We start from the raw sequence: 17999 nt of genomic DNA on the forward strand, positions 1-17999 counted from the left end.
AAAGTGTTAAAAACCTGACCTTTTACTTGCATATCCGGTCATAGAAAAGTGTTTTTCTTCAGTGATTAGCAGGCACACATTTTTATATTTTCCTGATAAATTTTAGTAATTCATAACGTTAATAAAATTAATTATATATATAAAAATGGCTTGATAAAAAACAAAGTAAAATACCTTGGGAATAGCCAGGGACCACATTGAAAGAAAGACTACAAAAAATTATAAAAACTTTCCTCGGTGGCTACGTTGAAACTACTTCACGGACAGCGCATGAGTATTGGTGCTTTATTAGCGCGCTTTTGAAAGTATGCGTCTAAGAGAATCTTCACGCCGTCTACGAAAGGCCACGGGGACTAGAGTATATGCTATATAACGACTGGTGTTCTCTTTGGATGGACCAAATCCTTTTAATGGTTTCTTCGAGTGTAGCCTTACCACATTCAGGGATGCAGAGCCATCAGCCAGAGATCTTTATTGCCGGTCTGATTAGGGGAGTGGGTTATGTTAGCCAGTCTTCCTCGTGACCTAGAAATTCCTACTCACGGTACATGTATATAGTACATGAATTCCAGGCAATTTCTTTCCGCTAAGATTGTCTCCATATAATAAAGGTGGTTTGTATCCTCATTCGGGAAAATGACAAAATGTCTATAATTTTAATTTTTCCTTGATATTCAAAGCACAGTCTTTATGGCATATTCCCACCTCTTCCATCCAAGAAACGGACACAAGGAGGTAGCTATAATGTTCGCGGACAGTTATCTACGACCGATTTTTAAAATCATGTTTCCAAGCCTCATCCAGCCTTAGCAGTGCCAGGAGCCTATCCAAATAATAGAGTCGGTGGTTTGTGTATCTGGGGAAAAGGAGACAATCTTCAAAATCTTGTTTTTATCCTTTTCTTTGATGAAAACTGCCAACGACGTTTTTGAGAGTAAGGAGCGGATTTAGTTCTATAGGATTTTATTTTTAAAATTCCAGTTTCTCGCTTGACAACTCTTCCCACTACTGTGGCTATCCATTGATCTACCCTTACTATTTTGATTACTTGTGTTTTTTACCATTATCAATAGTCTAGCAAAGCTATAAAAAAGGTCACCAAAAGTTCCAGGTTCACGAGTGAACCACGTGGAAAGAAGTCCTCTAGAGTAAAAGAAATTTAATTCTTAATGATTTCCGCCCCCTAACAAGCTTGCGTTTGTTAACGATGCACAACGAAACAAGTATTTCGTTCTATTCGCCTTTTCATTTTCTATGGTTGGAAAATTTCTTTAGGGGTAACAGTGTTTGTGATATGTCTTCCTGCTCTCTTAGGAAACAGGACATTCAGGTGCCAAAAAAGTGCTCGTTTAGTATACTTAATCTGGTCATGACGACGTTTTACTTATCGGGGCGCATTTCTGATTCCGGTTGCGATATTAAGAAACAGTTTAAACATGCAAGTTGAATTGCGTAACAATCTTCAAATTATTTTGAGAACTGGCTTTCACTTGTTACGTAATTTAGTATACTTTCATAACCGCCCAGGAAACTATACAATTCAATGACAAAAGGGGACTACACGCGATTACTGTCATTATTTGCTGCACTGTCAGTACATGACAACAAAATGGAGGCACTTGTAATATTTTGCAGTCCATCAGTATATGGGCGGGGCTTAAATTACTGATGGTCTGAACACCGTACTGTCAATACCATCAGTATAATAAAAAACTCTGGTGTTGTTAAGTTTATTTTCAGAGTTATGGGACGTGAGAAGCGTTAGTTATATGAAAAAGGGGAAGAAATCAGTTTATAAGTGAATTAAAAGTGATGCTAATGTCGAGGTAATAAAAAAAATGATGAAATACAGTTCTGATGATCTCTTTCACTTGGCCTGCAATATCTTCAACAATAGGATGACGCTGAAGTGCAAACATCTCAAGTTTAGGCTAACAAATTGAAAAATGTAAGACCAGTTGAAAAATTATTTACCCAGAAATATATTAATTATATTTTTGAGGCTGAACTAGGGACACTGATACATTAGAACATTCCAGGGAACAAATGGAACCTTTAACTCGGTATTTTCACGATTTTCAGTGCCAACACAAATTGATGATCAAAATCGTGTTTCTCAATTAAATAGATAAAAATTAAACTGCGCATTAGACCCAATTGTTAACCTATTCAGGAAGAGCAGTAATGATACATTCACGTTTCATGTAGTACTATTCAGCCGATTGTATATTTTCCCGTTACTCCCGAGTATTGCAGGTCAGTAAACTCCTCCTTGTTGCCAAATAAGTCTAATTGCCAGCCTTTCATTTGCAAAGATGTTTTCCAGCATAAGAATATTTCTTTTTAGCTATGTAAGGTCTCACAATTTCAAAGTTTTTTTGTAACTCGCCTCATTCATGCGAAAATATTTATGAAAATCTTGAATATTTTTAAATTTCATTTTAGAATTATATCTTTGAGTTCCCCGTTTTGCACTCCAATCTTAGATTCACCTTTAACGGTTACGTTTTTCATTAGCTATTGCTCCAATACAATTTAAATGCATGCTTTTTTATAGCTTCCCATACCGCTGGCGAAGAGCAAAGTACAACCTTCCGCTATCAACCCACTATGTTACTGAACTATATGTTTCACATACATACTTGGTAGTGAATGTGTCCCTGGGTACCGTCCCCCCTGTACAGAAAATAAAAAGTTCTTTGAAAATAATGACTGTTTTTACTGACAGTAATACTGATCGTGTGTAACACACGGAAGTTACGTATTTAAATGCGATATTTAATATTGCCATCTGACAAGCAAAATAAAAGTTCGGGATGTCACCTGCACCTCCAGTTCAGAAGTCGAAGGCTGGCTGGGTGAATCGGATTTATGCTCTTCTTCAAACTTGAAAGAAATTGATCTTCCAGTGATGAAACTTTAACCTGAACTTTTTTTCAGTAAAGGAACTCAACTTACATATTCTACGCTTACGAAAGAAATATCTATACTGTTTTTCAGGAGTTGAAGTATATAATTATATATATATATATATATATATATATATATATCTATATATATTATATATATATATATATATATATATATATATATATGATATATATAGAGAGAGAGAGAGAGAGAGAGAGAGACGAGAGAGAGAGAGAGAGAGAGAAAACGCCTCCTAAATGTAACGTGACGGAACGCGTGAGGAAAAATGTTACTACCCGAATACCAATGCACAGTTGGAACCCTATTTCTCTGCCTTCTCTTTTCCTCTCTTCGCAGATGTCCATCTGTTTTTGTGTACGTATAAATTATTGTTGTTATTTATAGATGCTTTACATGAATATCGTACTTGCTAGTATTTTCGTGTCATTTTTGTATCAAAGGCAGTAGAAGTAGAAGGCGAAAGTTCCTCAACAAAGAACAAAACTCCCAAATATATATAGTATATATAACATCTTATATATATATAACAAGATATATATATATATATATATATATATATAGATATATAATATATAGAAGATTATTAATTATATCTAAATAAAAAATTATATAATATAATATATAATATAAAGAATATAATATATTATAAATATATATATATATATGTGTGTGTGCGCGCGCGTGTGTGTGTGCGTGTGTGTGTGTGTGTGTGTGTTATTCGGTGATGAAGTTTCGCCCGAATTCCTTTTTTAAACACTTAGGTTATTTTTACTAATACATCGAATCTTGGATAATTTCACTAACTGATTTAATTTCCACTGCCTTTAACATGAACCTTGCATCAAATTACTAACAACTACTCTATTCATGTAGACATTGCAACGCATCTAGCAACACCAATTTATACGTATACACAAAAACAGGAGGAGTCTTCTAACGCTGTGCAATAGAGGGCACTACTGCCAAGCCCTTCTGTCAGTCTCAAACCTCATAAAACTGGCAGACGCACAACACTATAATCACTACATCATACCTCATCGGAAGTATAATTATATACACGTCAAAGCATTACTTTAGAGCAGTGGTTCTCGGCCATTTTTGACCCATGCACCCTTTCACCAGTATGTCATTCCCCCCCCCCCCCCCCCCCCCCCCCCCCCCCCCCCCCCCCCCCCCCCCCCCCCCCCCCCCCCCCCCCCCCCCCCCCACCCCCCCCCCCCCCCCCCCCCCCCCCCCCCCCCCCCCCCCCCCCCCCCCACCCCCCCCCCCCCCCCCCTTTTCCAAAAATTGTCTGCCTCACAAGGTGTATTCCAAAAAATATACAACAAAATAGTAACACAAACACACTAACTAGTGGAGAGAGAGTACGACGTGACGTCTCAATAGTGCGTACCGATGCCCCCTGCACTTTGTGTGGTCCTAGAACTAGTTTGAGCCTGCAAATCTGTGGTCACAATTCCCCCTCTGAAAACTTTGAAATTCCACCCTAGGGGGGGGATTCCCCACAGGTTTAGGGGCTGCAATGACACCATCAAGAGAATCCCAATAATTACGATATACAGAGCTGAATACAAAGTAAATAGGTTAAAGTTGACTAGTATCGAACACTCCCCTATACACAATTGATTGCTTAAGTATTCTGAGAATCAACTTCGGCTTCAACAGCATGCAGGATGGAATTCTGTAATAATTATATTACTCAAATTTGTGTCCAATGGCCAATTAATGACATAAAACAGGCAACTGGGCTTGTTCTGTCGAAGCATAATTAATTCTGGTTTTAAACTCTCCATAGCTGCATTACTTCACTTTATCGGGAATGAGGTTATAAAAAAAACGTCGGCTAAATAAGCCAGACTTCATATCCGCTCGCTATTTTCCACTTCTGAGAAATTCTCTGGGGAAAATAAAATAAGTAAGATATGAAAGCCAACAATAATCACTTATTCATGAAATTCGGAGAAATGAGGCGGGAGGAGAGAGAGAGAGAGAGAGAGAGAGAGAGAGAGAGAGAGAGAGAGAGAGAGAGAGAGAGAGAGAGAGAGAGAGAGAGCTAAATTCATCGAAGATGATAAAGCGTGAGGCAAATTCACAGATAAAATCTCACATAACCACAGTCATTGTAAATAATAAAAAAAAATCCCTTGAAGTCTCCGCAGACTAGAACATTGTAGATTAAAAAAACACGTAAAATGTATAAGCAAAAACTCACCATATCAGACTTTAGCAAAATGCACTAATTCCAAAGCAAACTTATAACCCTAAGAGAACGTCGCTCGAAACAACAGACTGAGACACCCCACAACCACAACCACAACCTCTTCCTATCAAACGGCCACGCTTTCTCCCCTCTCGCCAGCCACACTTTCCTCACTTTGACAAACCCCCTCCCAATCTCCAAGACTAGGTGCCCCCATGATCTTAAGATCAAAAACTTAAAACCCAAAAGTTTTTCTTACTCCTTACAGCGTAACAACTACAACATAAAACAAACAAAACACGAAAACAAGCAGGCAGCAATAATAATCTATGCACAGCACTATTAGCGGAAATTTACTCCAATTCAAAGCTCTTCATCCTAGCAGAGAGCACTTTTTTTCCCCTGGTTAATCTCCTGTTATCATCATCCCTCTCTTTATTCACCTCCTCCTCACTAGACCCCCCTGAGGAACTTGGCAGCTCAATCCCACACAAGTCTAACAAATGACGTGGCATAACATCCAGCCACATTTTTAGAATTAATTCTAGTTATAATTTACCTACCTTTGCATGATCCCATTGTGTTTTATTTTGATTAACTACTTGCTTATAAGAAGGCTGAATCTTGACCAGAGTGGAGCAGTAGTTGCAGAACCGTGGCAACTGTGTTCACACTGGTGCTCAATGTTCGCTTTTGAAGGGACTGTGACCGGAGCGAGAGTGGACCGTGGGCACCAGTGTGAATGTTTCCATTGAAATTTGTGTAACATTATTGGACTGGGCCGGGACTGGAGTGAGAGCGAAGCGCAACTGGACCTATAGTCAGAATCAATCCTTATGGGAAAAAAAGAATACTTAATAAGACGTCATTATTGTCACTATCATTATCACTATCACCCTCTCTCATATCCTATTAATGGAAATCAGAAATCTCTAAATGAAAAAAAATCGTAATATATATAATAAAAAGGGATAATGAAAGGGATATATGAGAAGAAGAGAAAAGATTGTAGCTAAAGAAAAATCAATGGGATGAATGAATTTCCTCCATAAGGTATCAATATCTTTCTCAGTGACCTCAATAGCAAATCCTATCACATTTGTATGCCAAAATACTCCTTATAAAACTCAGGCCAAGGATATAGGATGAAAAGAAAGAAAATGGAGAATTTTTTTTTTAATTTGTATTATTATTCCCCATAAGGAATGCAGTATAGTATTGGAGAGGAGCAGCAGCAGGAGTGTCGTCGTTACTAGACGGAGAAGGAAATTCAGCTTTTGTCTTGTATCATTATAATCCTTACATCATTGGCTTGATGATTTTAAGTGATGAAATTGGGAAACAGTACTTGATTCAGGTAAAACCGAAGTGCAATGAAAGGTATAACTTTGAAAGACATATTTGTCAGGAGAGGTTGGAGAGGAGATGATCTCTGGCTGATAACTAACCAACCAAGAGCATCGTAAGGGACAGGGTTGGATACTAGATGCAAGGGTGCTGTGAATTTCCAGGACCACAGTCAATTATTGACAGATGCGGTAAATTCCTATAATATGTAACATTTATGGCAAGTCTCTTCCAATTTCTGTCCATCCTCACACTACCTCCCTCGTGACCTCTGGAGCAAGACCAATTGACTAACACTGCAAACAGCTTTTCACTACATGTTTTACCATCTGTTTATCAATTTTGGAGTCTAGCTTCTGTGCTAAAAATGTAGTCTTATCTACACTCCTAAGATGCCTGCTGTGCTCCTCTTTCATATTAATAGTCGTCATGCAACACATCTCACTGCTCACCTGGTTCTTTAGTTCATTCAAAGGCAGCTCTTTTCAACCTGGGTCAAGGCATCAGCCTTGTTCTTCACTGCACTTATTAGTGTCGCCCTCAATTCTAATCCAAATTCATCAATAAGCTCCTTCACAATGTCCAACTGTCACTTTATCATCATCTCTCCTACTCCCTTTGTATGCACCCTCTTATCCACTGTGATAACAGATGTTATCCACCCGAGAACATTAGCAGAATCTGTCTTAATCTATAATTCTCTAGTCCCCACTGCACGGCCCTTTACTTCAGCCCAACTTGGCCGCATTAATATGATTGCAGTCATGTTTCTTTCGCAACCAAGATGCCTCCTCAACCGCACCACCACCAATCTCCAACACAACTTCCAGCACTAAAATACTTTGATTGCACCAAAGAACCCCATCGTCAGACTGAGAAACATGCCAACGCCCTTGCACTGGATCATCTTTGTTTACCTTTCAGACAACGTCTAAGTATCAACACAACATCTGGGTCTATATTACTGTCCCATGACCCACCACCTGCTCGTTTCTTCACATAGCCGCAAGCTACTCGTAGCCAACTGGCAATGGGATAGTGGTCCACCAATTTTCATCTTGATATCCCATTTGAAGCCTGTGGGATGGCATTACCTCTTGCAAAATGCCGAACACTATCTTTCTCACTTATCCTAAAACCCAAACCAGCACTCGCAGCCAAAGCCTCAGCTGGTTTAGCAATCAATCCATTTCATTTTAAGTATGAGTAAGTAACCAACTCAGAAGCCAGCACCTAAGTTTTGTAAACTCGACTTTATCTCCCGCTTAGACGAACCACTCTACTGTCCATTGACTTCCATAAAATCTTTCCACAAAATCTGTAACTACCACATGCGTTAGCCATAGCACCACACGCCAAAATATCACTTCTCACTGAACATCTTGGCTTACCAAAAATTAAATCAATATTGTCAATTAGTTTCTCAGCAACTAAAGCAGGTACACTAATTGCAACATAATCAATACTCAATTTTACATATGTTTCACCTTTACACAAAATCTCTCTCCCATAAAAGGAGTTATGACCCTTCCTCCACTAACTTGATCCACTAAATGTGAACCAAGAACAGTAGTAGAACAATTTGTTTCCACTACGCCCACCACAGAATACACATTCACCTCCAATTTACGGGGCGCCCTTACACCTCTGGGGTGAGGGAGGAGCTGTTGATATACCAGTCCCCTTCTTCTCGTTTCCCAAATCACACAGAGTTGAAATCATCATCTTTCCTACTGTTATCCCTACATTTAGGGGTCGGTTGCTTGATGTGCCTTCTCCACTGACTTCTATCAAAGGCATCATCCTCCACCAACATCAGGCATGGTTTATTGTTTGGCAAAGGGGTTTTTACGACCACATGCCCTTGGTGTCATCAACCATAGTTATTGACGGTGGCCCTCTTCTTTGACTAAAAGGTCCACCTGCAAGGGAGCAGTTTCCACAGTTATCGGCAGTGGGCCTAACCTTTTACTAAAAAGTAAGACTGCAAGGCAGCAGCTGTCCTTGTAGTCACCTTTTGTGACGTGCAGGTCCTATGGTGGGAAAATGCTTACACCCCTATCACAGGGTTAAAAATCACAGAGTTGAAATATGACCCACCATATTACACCGGAAGCTTACAACTGGTTTTGTCCTTACATTAACACAGCATAACACCAACACCTGAATTCCCCAAAATTTTGTCTACTGAATTTATTTGCCCACCCAACTATTGTTCTACTCTCAACAGACATGGGCCTATATGTACTCAAAGCAGAAAAATCACTGAATGTATTAGAAGTTAATATTCTTGCTCTATCAATAATTTCAGTCAATGCCATCCCTGTGTTCCTGCTAGCTACTGTAATGATGCCTGACATGACTAGGCTTACCATTCACACCGATTACCTGCTATGCTTTCCAACCCATCCCCTTTCAGCCCACCTAACTATGCCAATCTTCTTATTGAATTTGCAAAAATATCTACCTGCGCCCCCATCCACCTTGAACTAGTTAATTTCCCAAATGCTACAGAACTCCGTTTGCAAAGGCTTCTTTCAGAAATTCTTTAATCTTTTCACTGTCACTTTGATCATCTTTCGTTTTGTTTGTATGGTGCTTTTTACGTTGCATGGAACCAGTGGTTATTCAGCAACGGGACCAACGGCTTTACGTGACTTCCGAACCACGTCGAGAGTGAACATCTCTCACTCCTCAATGGAATGACCGAGAATCGAACCACATCATCCACTTTCTGAAGCCTAGCGACAAATTTTATCTTTTTTAACCAAGCAATTACATCTCTTTCACCTTTAAAGACCTTAACCATAACTGAGATTTTCGTTGCCATCTTCTTAACCAAAATTTCCTAGATAGCTTGCAGATTAAAATAACACAAAAATGTAGAGCCAAAAACTCATCCGATTAGACTTCCGTACATGGTACTACAGTAATTCCAAAGGCAAATTTGCAACACAGAGAACAACCCTCGAAACAACAGACTGGGATGTCCCACAAGTTGTGGGAGAGGTGGTGGTTGTGGGTTACAACCACAAGCTCCCTACCAAACTGCCATGCTCTCTCTGACTCTCCCGCCCTCGCAAGCCATGCTTTCCTTACCTTTACAAACCCCACTATACCACCAAAGACATAAGTTTTGCTTCGTGAAATGTTGCCGAAAAAAACTAATAAATGTTAGGATTTGTTTGTGAAAAAGAACGGAAAAACCAAATGAAACAACTTAGCAGTAAGCAATTTAAAACAACCGCAGACTGTGAGACAACGGTTTACCCACATCTCGCAGACTGGACACGTGGCTAAGGCTTGTTCGTGGCTTCCCATTCATAAAAGAATGTCCCAAAGATTCATCCAAACCTAACTTCTTTTAACCTAACCGGACCACTCAACGTAATCCTACGCTTAGCAATGATGTGCAGATATTCTGCACTCTTACCATTTTCCTAAATGTAGCTAACGTTCAAAGGTGTCATTAATTTTCTTCTAAATAAATACAATTTGTTCCCGAGCACCTACTAAACATAAAAAAGTTCCCTTTTTTTGCTCGTGTCAAGAAAATGGTATAGTCCATAGTATCTTCACATTCCGTTCTGCTTTGCACTGGATCACGTTGAGGATTTTATGGCCATGTCATAAGCAAAAACAGCTACCCAAAGAATGTAGTATGTACTTAATTCTTTAATTTCTGTAAGTTAATAATCATGCAGAAACAGAAATCTTAAGTTTTAGGTAAATTCTTGAGATTACATTTATTAAATAATGGAATCATTCATCTGACAGCAGTTTATCGCAAGCAAAAGTATACACATGCGATGAAAACTGTTGTTAAAGAATTATACTAATTGATATTGACGACTTATTATGTAGGTAATAAGGTGATTGATACTCTGTTCAGTTATTGTATCGCAAAGACAAGCAAGTCCTTGCAGCACAGAAAAGACAAGCACATTTGCAGTGATCCTAATATATAAAAACAAGTAAAAACTTCGGCGCAATAAAGTTTTCTGTCTGATGGTGGCCTAAGCACTGCCAGAAATGCGATTAAGGCAAACTAACCTCAAATAAAATAAACACTACTGGGGCTAGAGGGCTGCAATTTGGTATGTTTGATGAATGGAAGGTGGATGGTTAACATAACAATTTGCAGCCCTCTAGCCTCGAGTTTTAGAGATCTGGCGGCAGACGGATAGACAAAGCAGCCACAACAGTTTTCTTTTACAGAAACTATCAAACAACAATAGCCACTATCATTTTCCATCATAAGTGAAGTTTCCAGATCAATTTTAACTATCAACGTAAAAGTTTATGTGAGCTCGTCTCCACACTTACCCATAGCGCAAGACTCTACGTATATAGGAAATTTCAAATGCCTTTCACTGTTCATAACCCAATACATACACCAATTTCTAAATCGTGTTGTCGACAAATCATATTAATAAACAATATCTTCGTTCGGCAGTCTAATTTACATTTACCAAAGATAATTTTCCATACAGTTTTCAGTACTAGCACCTCGCTGTAGGTGATGCGTAGATGGCAAGCCAAAGTAGCTCCCACTTTCGTCTCAATATGCCGAATGTGATTTTGCTCGTGAAGACACGACTCGTCGGGAAGGGGGTGGGGGGTTGATGCCATTCATCCAAACTGAATGTGATAAAAGCATGGCCCAACTTCTATTTTCAACGTCGAGAATATCATTTATATAAAAATATATATGATTGTTTCTATTTAATACCGAAGTTCTCCCCTCTCTATAGCAATTTACATACCCTTTACGGTCTATGCGTAGAGCGGGAACAGATCATTGGACCTACTACCCCCTCGAGTTCCCATGCAGAAACATGCAACACGACTATACTATTCTCTTCGATCATCAACAAGTTCCTCGTAGGACAAGTGGTTTACGTTTGTTTGCATGATGCTTTTACGTTGCATGGAACCAGTGATTATTCAGCAACGGGACCAAAGGCTTTACGTGACTTCCGAACCACGTCGGGAGTGAACTTGTATCACCAGAAGTACACATCTCTCGCTCCTCAATGGAATTGCCGAGAATCGACCCGCGACCACCGAGGTGGGACGCCAACACCATACCAACCACGCCACTGAGGCGCTTGAAAGTGGTTTACGTGCTCGTCTACCGAGTCGGTAGTCCGGAGTTCGATTCCCCACTCTGGCAACGTGGAATCAGAGGAATATGTTTATAGTGATTAGAAATTAAATTCTCGAAATAATGTGGTTCGGATCCCACAATAAGCTGTAGGTCCAGTTACTAGGTAACCAATTGGTTCCTAGCCGCGTAAAAATATCTAATCCTTCGGGCAAGCCCTAAGAGAGCTGTTAATCAGCTCAGTGGTCAGGTTACACTAAGTTGGACTTACTTAGGCACTGAAATATAAGGTTTCTTGGGTGCTGGTCTAGCTTGCATCCTACCCAAATTTTCTGTTCCTACCTAGATGACAAGCTAGTGTAGGTTGTTCCTACCTATAATGACAGACTCTCAAGCTTAAAACGACTTTTAAATCACTTCCTAATTGACAAAACAACCAATTACAGATTCACGAGGCTATAACTACGTTTTTGAACGATTTTTAAATCACACACTGATTGACTAACATTTACAGATTCTGAAGCTATAACTACCATAAAAAAAATACTTTTTGAATTTATTACAAAAGGTTTATTTTAGCAGCTTAATTTTCAAGTAACTCAATTTAGTAACCAACTTCAATTGGAACCTCACCCATGCATCTTGCCGAGTTTTATCGAAAAGTTGGCCACAATGAAAAAAGTGCCACTAAGTTTCTGGTCAGACATGAGATTCTTCAAAAACAAGAAAGATGTAAGAAATGTGATGGTGATGATGTTCTTTCAAACAAAACCCGAGGATATGATAACTAGTACGTTTGGCGTTGCGGAAGATAGGGATGCCTGGCTATAAAACCAGTCCGGTCGGGGAACGGTTTTTTCATCTACACGGATGTGATAAGACGATTTAACAGCAAACTGGGGATGTGTGATATCCTAGAAATGGTTTTCTGTGGAGTACTGGGATGTCCAATGACATGGTACTAAGGTATACTGGCAGGTCAAAGAGCACGATCGTTGACTGGTTCACCCACTGTCGGCAGGTATATTATGTGGTCGTATCCGTAAAAAAGCGAGGCCAGATGGTCGGGACCGAAAGCGATCCAATCCTAATCGATGACGACGCAAGTACAACCGTGACCGTATTAATGGAGATAGTGCTTCTACAGAAGACCCAACTCCAGCAGATAACCAACGAAATCATGGTCAACGGATCGACGGTCCCTGGGCCTTTGGCTTGATAAGTGGAAGTGATGTTCGTTGCATTTATGTTTTGAAAAGAGACCCTTCAATTTTAATTCCGATTATTCAACGAGAAGTTAGTAGTGGTTCATGTATTTGTTCAGATGAGTGGCCGGCATTTCAAGGTCTAACACGTCTAGGATATATGCATAAGACTGTAAACCGCCAGCAACATTGTGTGGATCATGTTTCTGGAGCCCATACCCAATCTATCGAAAGATCATGGTTGGATGCAAAGATCGACGTTATGAAAAAGAAAAGGAGTGATCCACAGCACCATCTTCAGTAGCATCTAGATGAATTTTGCTGGAGATTTTTTAAACAGCATGATGCTGATCTTTTCCTAAAATTGTTGTATGACATTCGAGCTGTGTTTTTACATTGACATTTTTAAATCTTCTGTTTTGACTTGTTTTGATCAAATGTAATGTTTTAGATTTAATAAACAATTTGGTTTCGCCTTTCCTAAACTGAAATTTGGTAGGATACAATCTACTTTTTAAAATATCATGGTAGGATGCATTCTATATCCTAAAGCCTGTTAGGCCGCGAGCTAGCTTCATAAGAGCATGGTAGGATGCAAGCTAGATTCATAAAAACATGGTAGGATGCAAGCTAGATTCATAAAAACATGGTAGGATGCAAGTTAGACCAGCACCGTTTATTATTTATCATTGTATTTTCTTACCTTGACCGTTAATTTTCTTCTCTCCTATTTGCAGACAATGGCAGTGGCAAAAATATTCCAGTGGCATCTACTCACATCCTTCATTTTTCTAATTTACGTGGTTAATCGTGAGTATGTGAAGCCTCTCGGGCCTTCTGGCTCATTTGTATAGTCGTAGTTTTCTGTGTAAGTGGCCGGTTTTGATTTTGTTCTGTTGTGATAGCAATTACAATGGACGTATTTTTCAGTTTGTAATAAAAACTGTCGTTAGCTGCAAGTTTCCTTTAGTAACTTGGCTGAGTATGAATATCATCACTGTTAATTATTTTTCATTTGAAGGAAAATTCTGTGGCAAAATGACAGACTTTATACCTAAAATCAGTATTATAAAACCGCGAGGGAAGAGTTTCGATGAAATACTTTTCAGCTCGGCTTAACGTCAATAATCTTGCTTCAGCCGTCGAAGCCATGTCAAGAATACGGGGACCATATTTTATGGATAAAGCTCGCGCTAGAGAGGAGAGAGAGAGAGAGAGAGAGAGAGAGAGAGAGAGAGAGAGAGAGAGAGAATAGCATAACATATTTTATTGAATTTAGGCCGAAGGGCCAAGCACTGGGACCTGTGAGGTCATCCAGCGCTTAAAGGGAAATTGAGATAACACGGGAAATTTTTCAACAGTTCCAACTCAGTTTTTCTAACGAAATTGTGTATTTTCATGTGTGTTTTAATGTGTTTTGAAGGATTATGATACTAATACAATGGGGAATGGGTTGATTTTGAGTTACTTTACGCCCCAACTGCATCCAACAAGGTTGGGGACCCTTTGGGAATGCAAGAATTTGGGTGGGGTAAATCACCATCGACGCAAAATGGCATTTGAATTAATTAATGAAATGAAGCAAAACAATTATAACATCCCTACCAAGCCATAGTAAGGCAACGTAGCCAGTGTGCTGTAGCCTCCCATCCCAAAACAGTTAGAGGGTGGCAGAATGACGCTTTGCGCCTTATCCACAATTGTCAAGATTCTTGGCAAGCTCGTTATGTAACTGGCAAGTAAAAATGAAGTGCCCGGGCTAGCCACAGGGGTTACAGGAGGTAAATCAGTATTAATATTTAAAATTAAATGATAAAATTTACCTTAATTGGATGGACACCGACGTTTTGATGGTTTATATCCAGAACAAGATGGTTGTGGCTCATCTACAATGTTGTCGTCGTCGTCATCAGAAAATGATTCTCTAGGCAGTGATGGTGGCCGAGTGTCACTTACAGGTGGATATAATTTAGCAGCTTCAAGTGAAAAAAAAAACTTGTAAAACTGGATCTTAGTAGTGCTTAATAATAAATACCTAGCAAGATATTGTTTCTAAAACCTTTTTTTAATACCACTCCTTAATATTTCGTCACAATCGTTCAGTATTTTGTGTGTGAATGTTAAGATTATTAGGATCAACAAAATTTTATGGTTAACTTGAAAATTAATGTATCCACTCACTGATTTTACTAACCACGCCAAGAATCAATGTAACGATTAAATCAATGCATTAAAGTTTCACCTTTGCGACTGTCAGCACCAGACAATGAATTTTTTTTTTTATGTTCTCTCAGTACCACCAAACAACCAACACTGGGTAAGAGGGCGACCTTTGCTCAGTGAGTAATTAAGTTTTTCATCTATTTCCACTTCAACGTCAACACCACCGATGGGCTCCTGATTTTTTTTTACTAAAACTGAGTCACCTCACTACAAAAACTTCTCCAATCAACGCTGGTCTTTGATGAGATATTCAAATATTTAACAATGGGCGATGTTTCCAAAATTCACTCAAAAACTGGCAAAGAAAAATCAGCAATTTCCATACACGCAATTTGACTTTATCTACAAATGTGACTTCCCGATCACTTACGGTAAAATTACAATATTTTTTGTCTTCTGTCTGAAACATAACCGGTACTACAGTGCCAACCGTTTTTATCCTTTCTAAATTTACAGCTTATTACACTTCAAACGTTGCACTGCTGCAGGTAACACTCCATGTCTTAAAAAAATATATTTTTTAAGATTTTCATAGAAATCATGGATCAAGCGAACATAATCGAAGTTACAAGACGAACACAGAGTAGACATATTTTCACTCTATGAAAGACTTGAAATGAATGACAAGAGAAAATGTCTGACACTAGCATTTTCACCAGGTCACGTGACTCCTAGACATACCACGTAACAACCCACAATGCAATTTTAAGGACAAAATTTCGCATCAGAACCACAATGCACTTCTAAACAAAAACAAACTCGCAGCAGAGCACAAACTGTGTCCGTGTTAAAGTAAACAAAAACTCTTAATTAGAAACTATTCGAGGATGGTGATTGCATATACATTCTTATCTCGGATATGGTGAATTTCTCCAAAAAATGTTCAGAGACGAAGTTAAATAATTTTTTTTTATTCCAAATGCATCTATATTACTTTAATTATTATAGAATGAGTTGGAACTGTTGTAAAATAATACCTCGAATTATTTTCCATGAAGACCAAAGTTCAATTATAACCTGACCCATTAATCATAACCATCTATCTGTTTGTCTGCGCAGTTCAGCGTTGCCGCCTTAACAGTGTGGGTAAAATGACTAAACGTCAGTGTTGCCAATGAAATTGCATCCACTTTTTGCCTCCATAAATGTCAAACTCTAGTATCGGTAGGAGATGGAAATTCGATTTGACTTTACAATTTTTTATAGTTTTTATTATTTAAGGATTGAATTTTAAAGAATTACATTTTGTATATATTTTGTTTATAGTTTTTTTCAGTATCAAAGCTTAATTATAAAAATTTAAAGCAAAGTTATAAGTGTGGTTTTTTACCAAGACAGATGTAGTCGTCAGTGTGGCCACAGAGAGATGCTAAATAGCACTATTTGACCACGATATCAGACAAAAAACCACAAAACGGCAACACTGGCTCAGTTTTAGGTTTGTGCTAAAGATTAAGTATGGCAATCACAACTAGACCCAGGCAGTCACAACACCTATAGACAATCAAACGAACTAAATTTTTCTTCCCCTTTTACGTTACACTAAAAGGCTCAATAAAAAAATAAAAAACTGGCAACGATTTCATCAATAATTACTACAGATTACACCTGTGTACTGACACGAATGAATAATCTGCGTCTGATGAGAGCTTCTCAAAATCCTATTTTCTCCTCCTCAGATTCCCTCTCCTACACTGTCATTCGTTGCTTCTCGCGTACAGCACGTCATTACACCACAAGCATAAACATTGCTGTAACAACTCTTCCAACAAATTTTTAAAGATAGCGCAAGCAATAATTTACGAGAACGCTCACTAAACAAACTGCTCTGGGATCAGCCAGGTAACCGCTGGGGAAACAAGGATAACAAACACACCCCAGTGTCTGGGGATCCAGGTGGGTGGTAATGACGGAGTCCACCGAAAGTATTTTTGTTCCTGGGCAAGCTCCTGACTTATGTGATATTCACAGAATATTTTATTCAACAAGAAACATCTATAGATATGAAAGGAACGTACGTCTAAAGATAATGTCTTCTATCCATACATCCTAGGCCTTTTATACATATACGTGTATATAATATATATATATATATATATATATATATATATATATAAATATAATATATATATATATATATGTGTGTGTGTGTGTGTGTGTGTGTGTGTGTGCGTGCATGTATGTGTGTAAAATATGTTGTACGTACGCATGCTAATATCTTCATACGTGTGTGTATGTGGCTTGTACTTCCGTGGTGATGGTTCATTTTGAAGCTCATAACGACGATTTTCACTAGAAAAAAATCAAATGTAGATATGCAGTAATTCTGCTTTAATTGAAAGTCAACTATCGTAAGTTTTTTTTTTTTTTTTTTTTTTTTTTTTTTTTTTTTTTTTTTTTTTGTTTTTTTTTTTATAAATTTTTATATAGGTTAATGATAATCGTATTAGCTGAAGACTACATTACTAGAAAGGTTGTGGGCCAATGTAATTGCTTGACGAAGTATTTTCTGAATATGGACAGCTTGTTTAAATATTCAGATGAGGGCAGTTTACTTATCGAAGGTAATCAGCAAAGAAACAGCAAAATCTGGCTGGGTACAAAGGTGATAACATCGACAAAAATGACGTAAGTTAAGGTGAACTCGACTATTGTGAAGGCAATGCAGTTCAAGTACATAAAGCGGTAACATATCAGAGAAAAGTAAGCTCTTGCTACAAAAGTTTTGACCTGGGAAACTTCTGCGAGTATACTATACTCCCGACGGAAACGAAACAACAGACTGCTCTACTGGAAAAACCAAAACAGAGGAGATGATGGCAAGAAAATAACTTGGATAAATAAGATCCCTTTAATTAATGAGAGTGAACAAACAGGAAACGTTCCAATAACCGTAGGTGTTGTAGGGGTTTTTGTTGGTCTCGGTATAATGCTGTATGACCCACGGCTCATGAAACTTTAACCACCGCCCGTTGGTGGCCTGGCC

General features: G+C 38.6%; 1 protein-coding gene and 1 long non-coding RNA gene across 3 annotated transcripts in view; one reads left to right on the forward strand and one right to left on the reverse strand.

Annotated features, from left to right (window-relative positions):
* LOC135223667 (uncharacterized) overlaps positions 1-17999 on the reverse strand; it is a 150648-nt gene that overhangs the window by 51314 nt on the left and 81335 nt on the right. The window lies entirely within an intron of this gene.
* Positions 1-17999, forward strand: part of LOC135223664 (U-scoloptoxin(05)-Sm1a-like) — a 61263-nt gene that overhangs the window by 38104 nt on the left and 5160 nt on the right. For both annotated transcript variants that reach the window (XM_064262322.1, XM_064262323.1), the window contains exon 2: positions 13528-13600. In XM_064262322.1, the coding sequence (XP_064118392.1) occupies positions 13531-13600 (70 nt within the window). In that variant the 5' untranslated portion in view covers positions 13528-13530. The remainder of the gene's footprint in view (positions 1-13527; positions 13601-17999) is intronic.

This window comes from Macrobrachium nipponense, chromosome 10 (genome assembly GCF_015104395.2).
Source record: "Macrobrachium nipponense isolate FS-2020 chromosome 10, ASM1510439v2, whole genome shotgun sequence".
NCBI lineage: Eukaryota > Metazoa > Arthropoda > Malacostraca > Decapoda > Palaemonidae > Macrobrachium > Macrobrachium nipponense.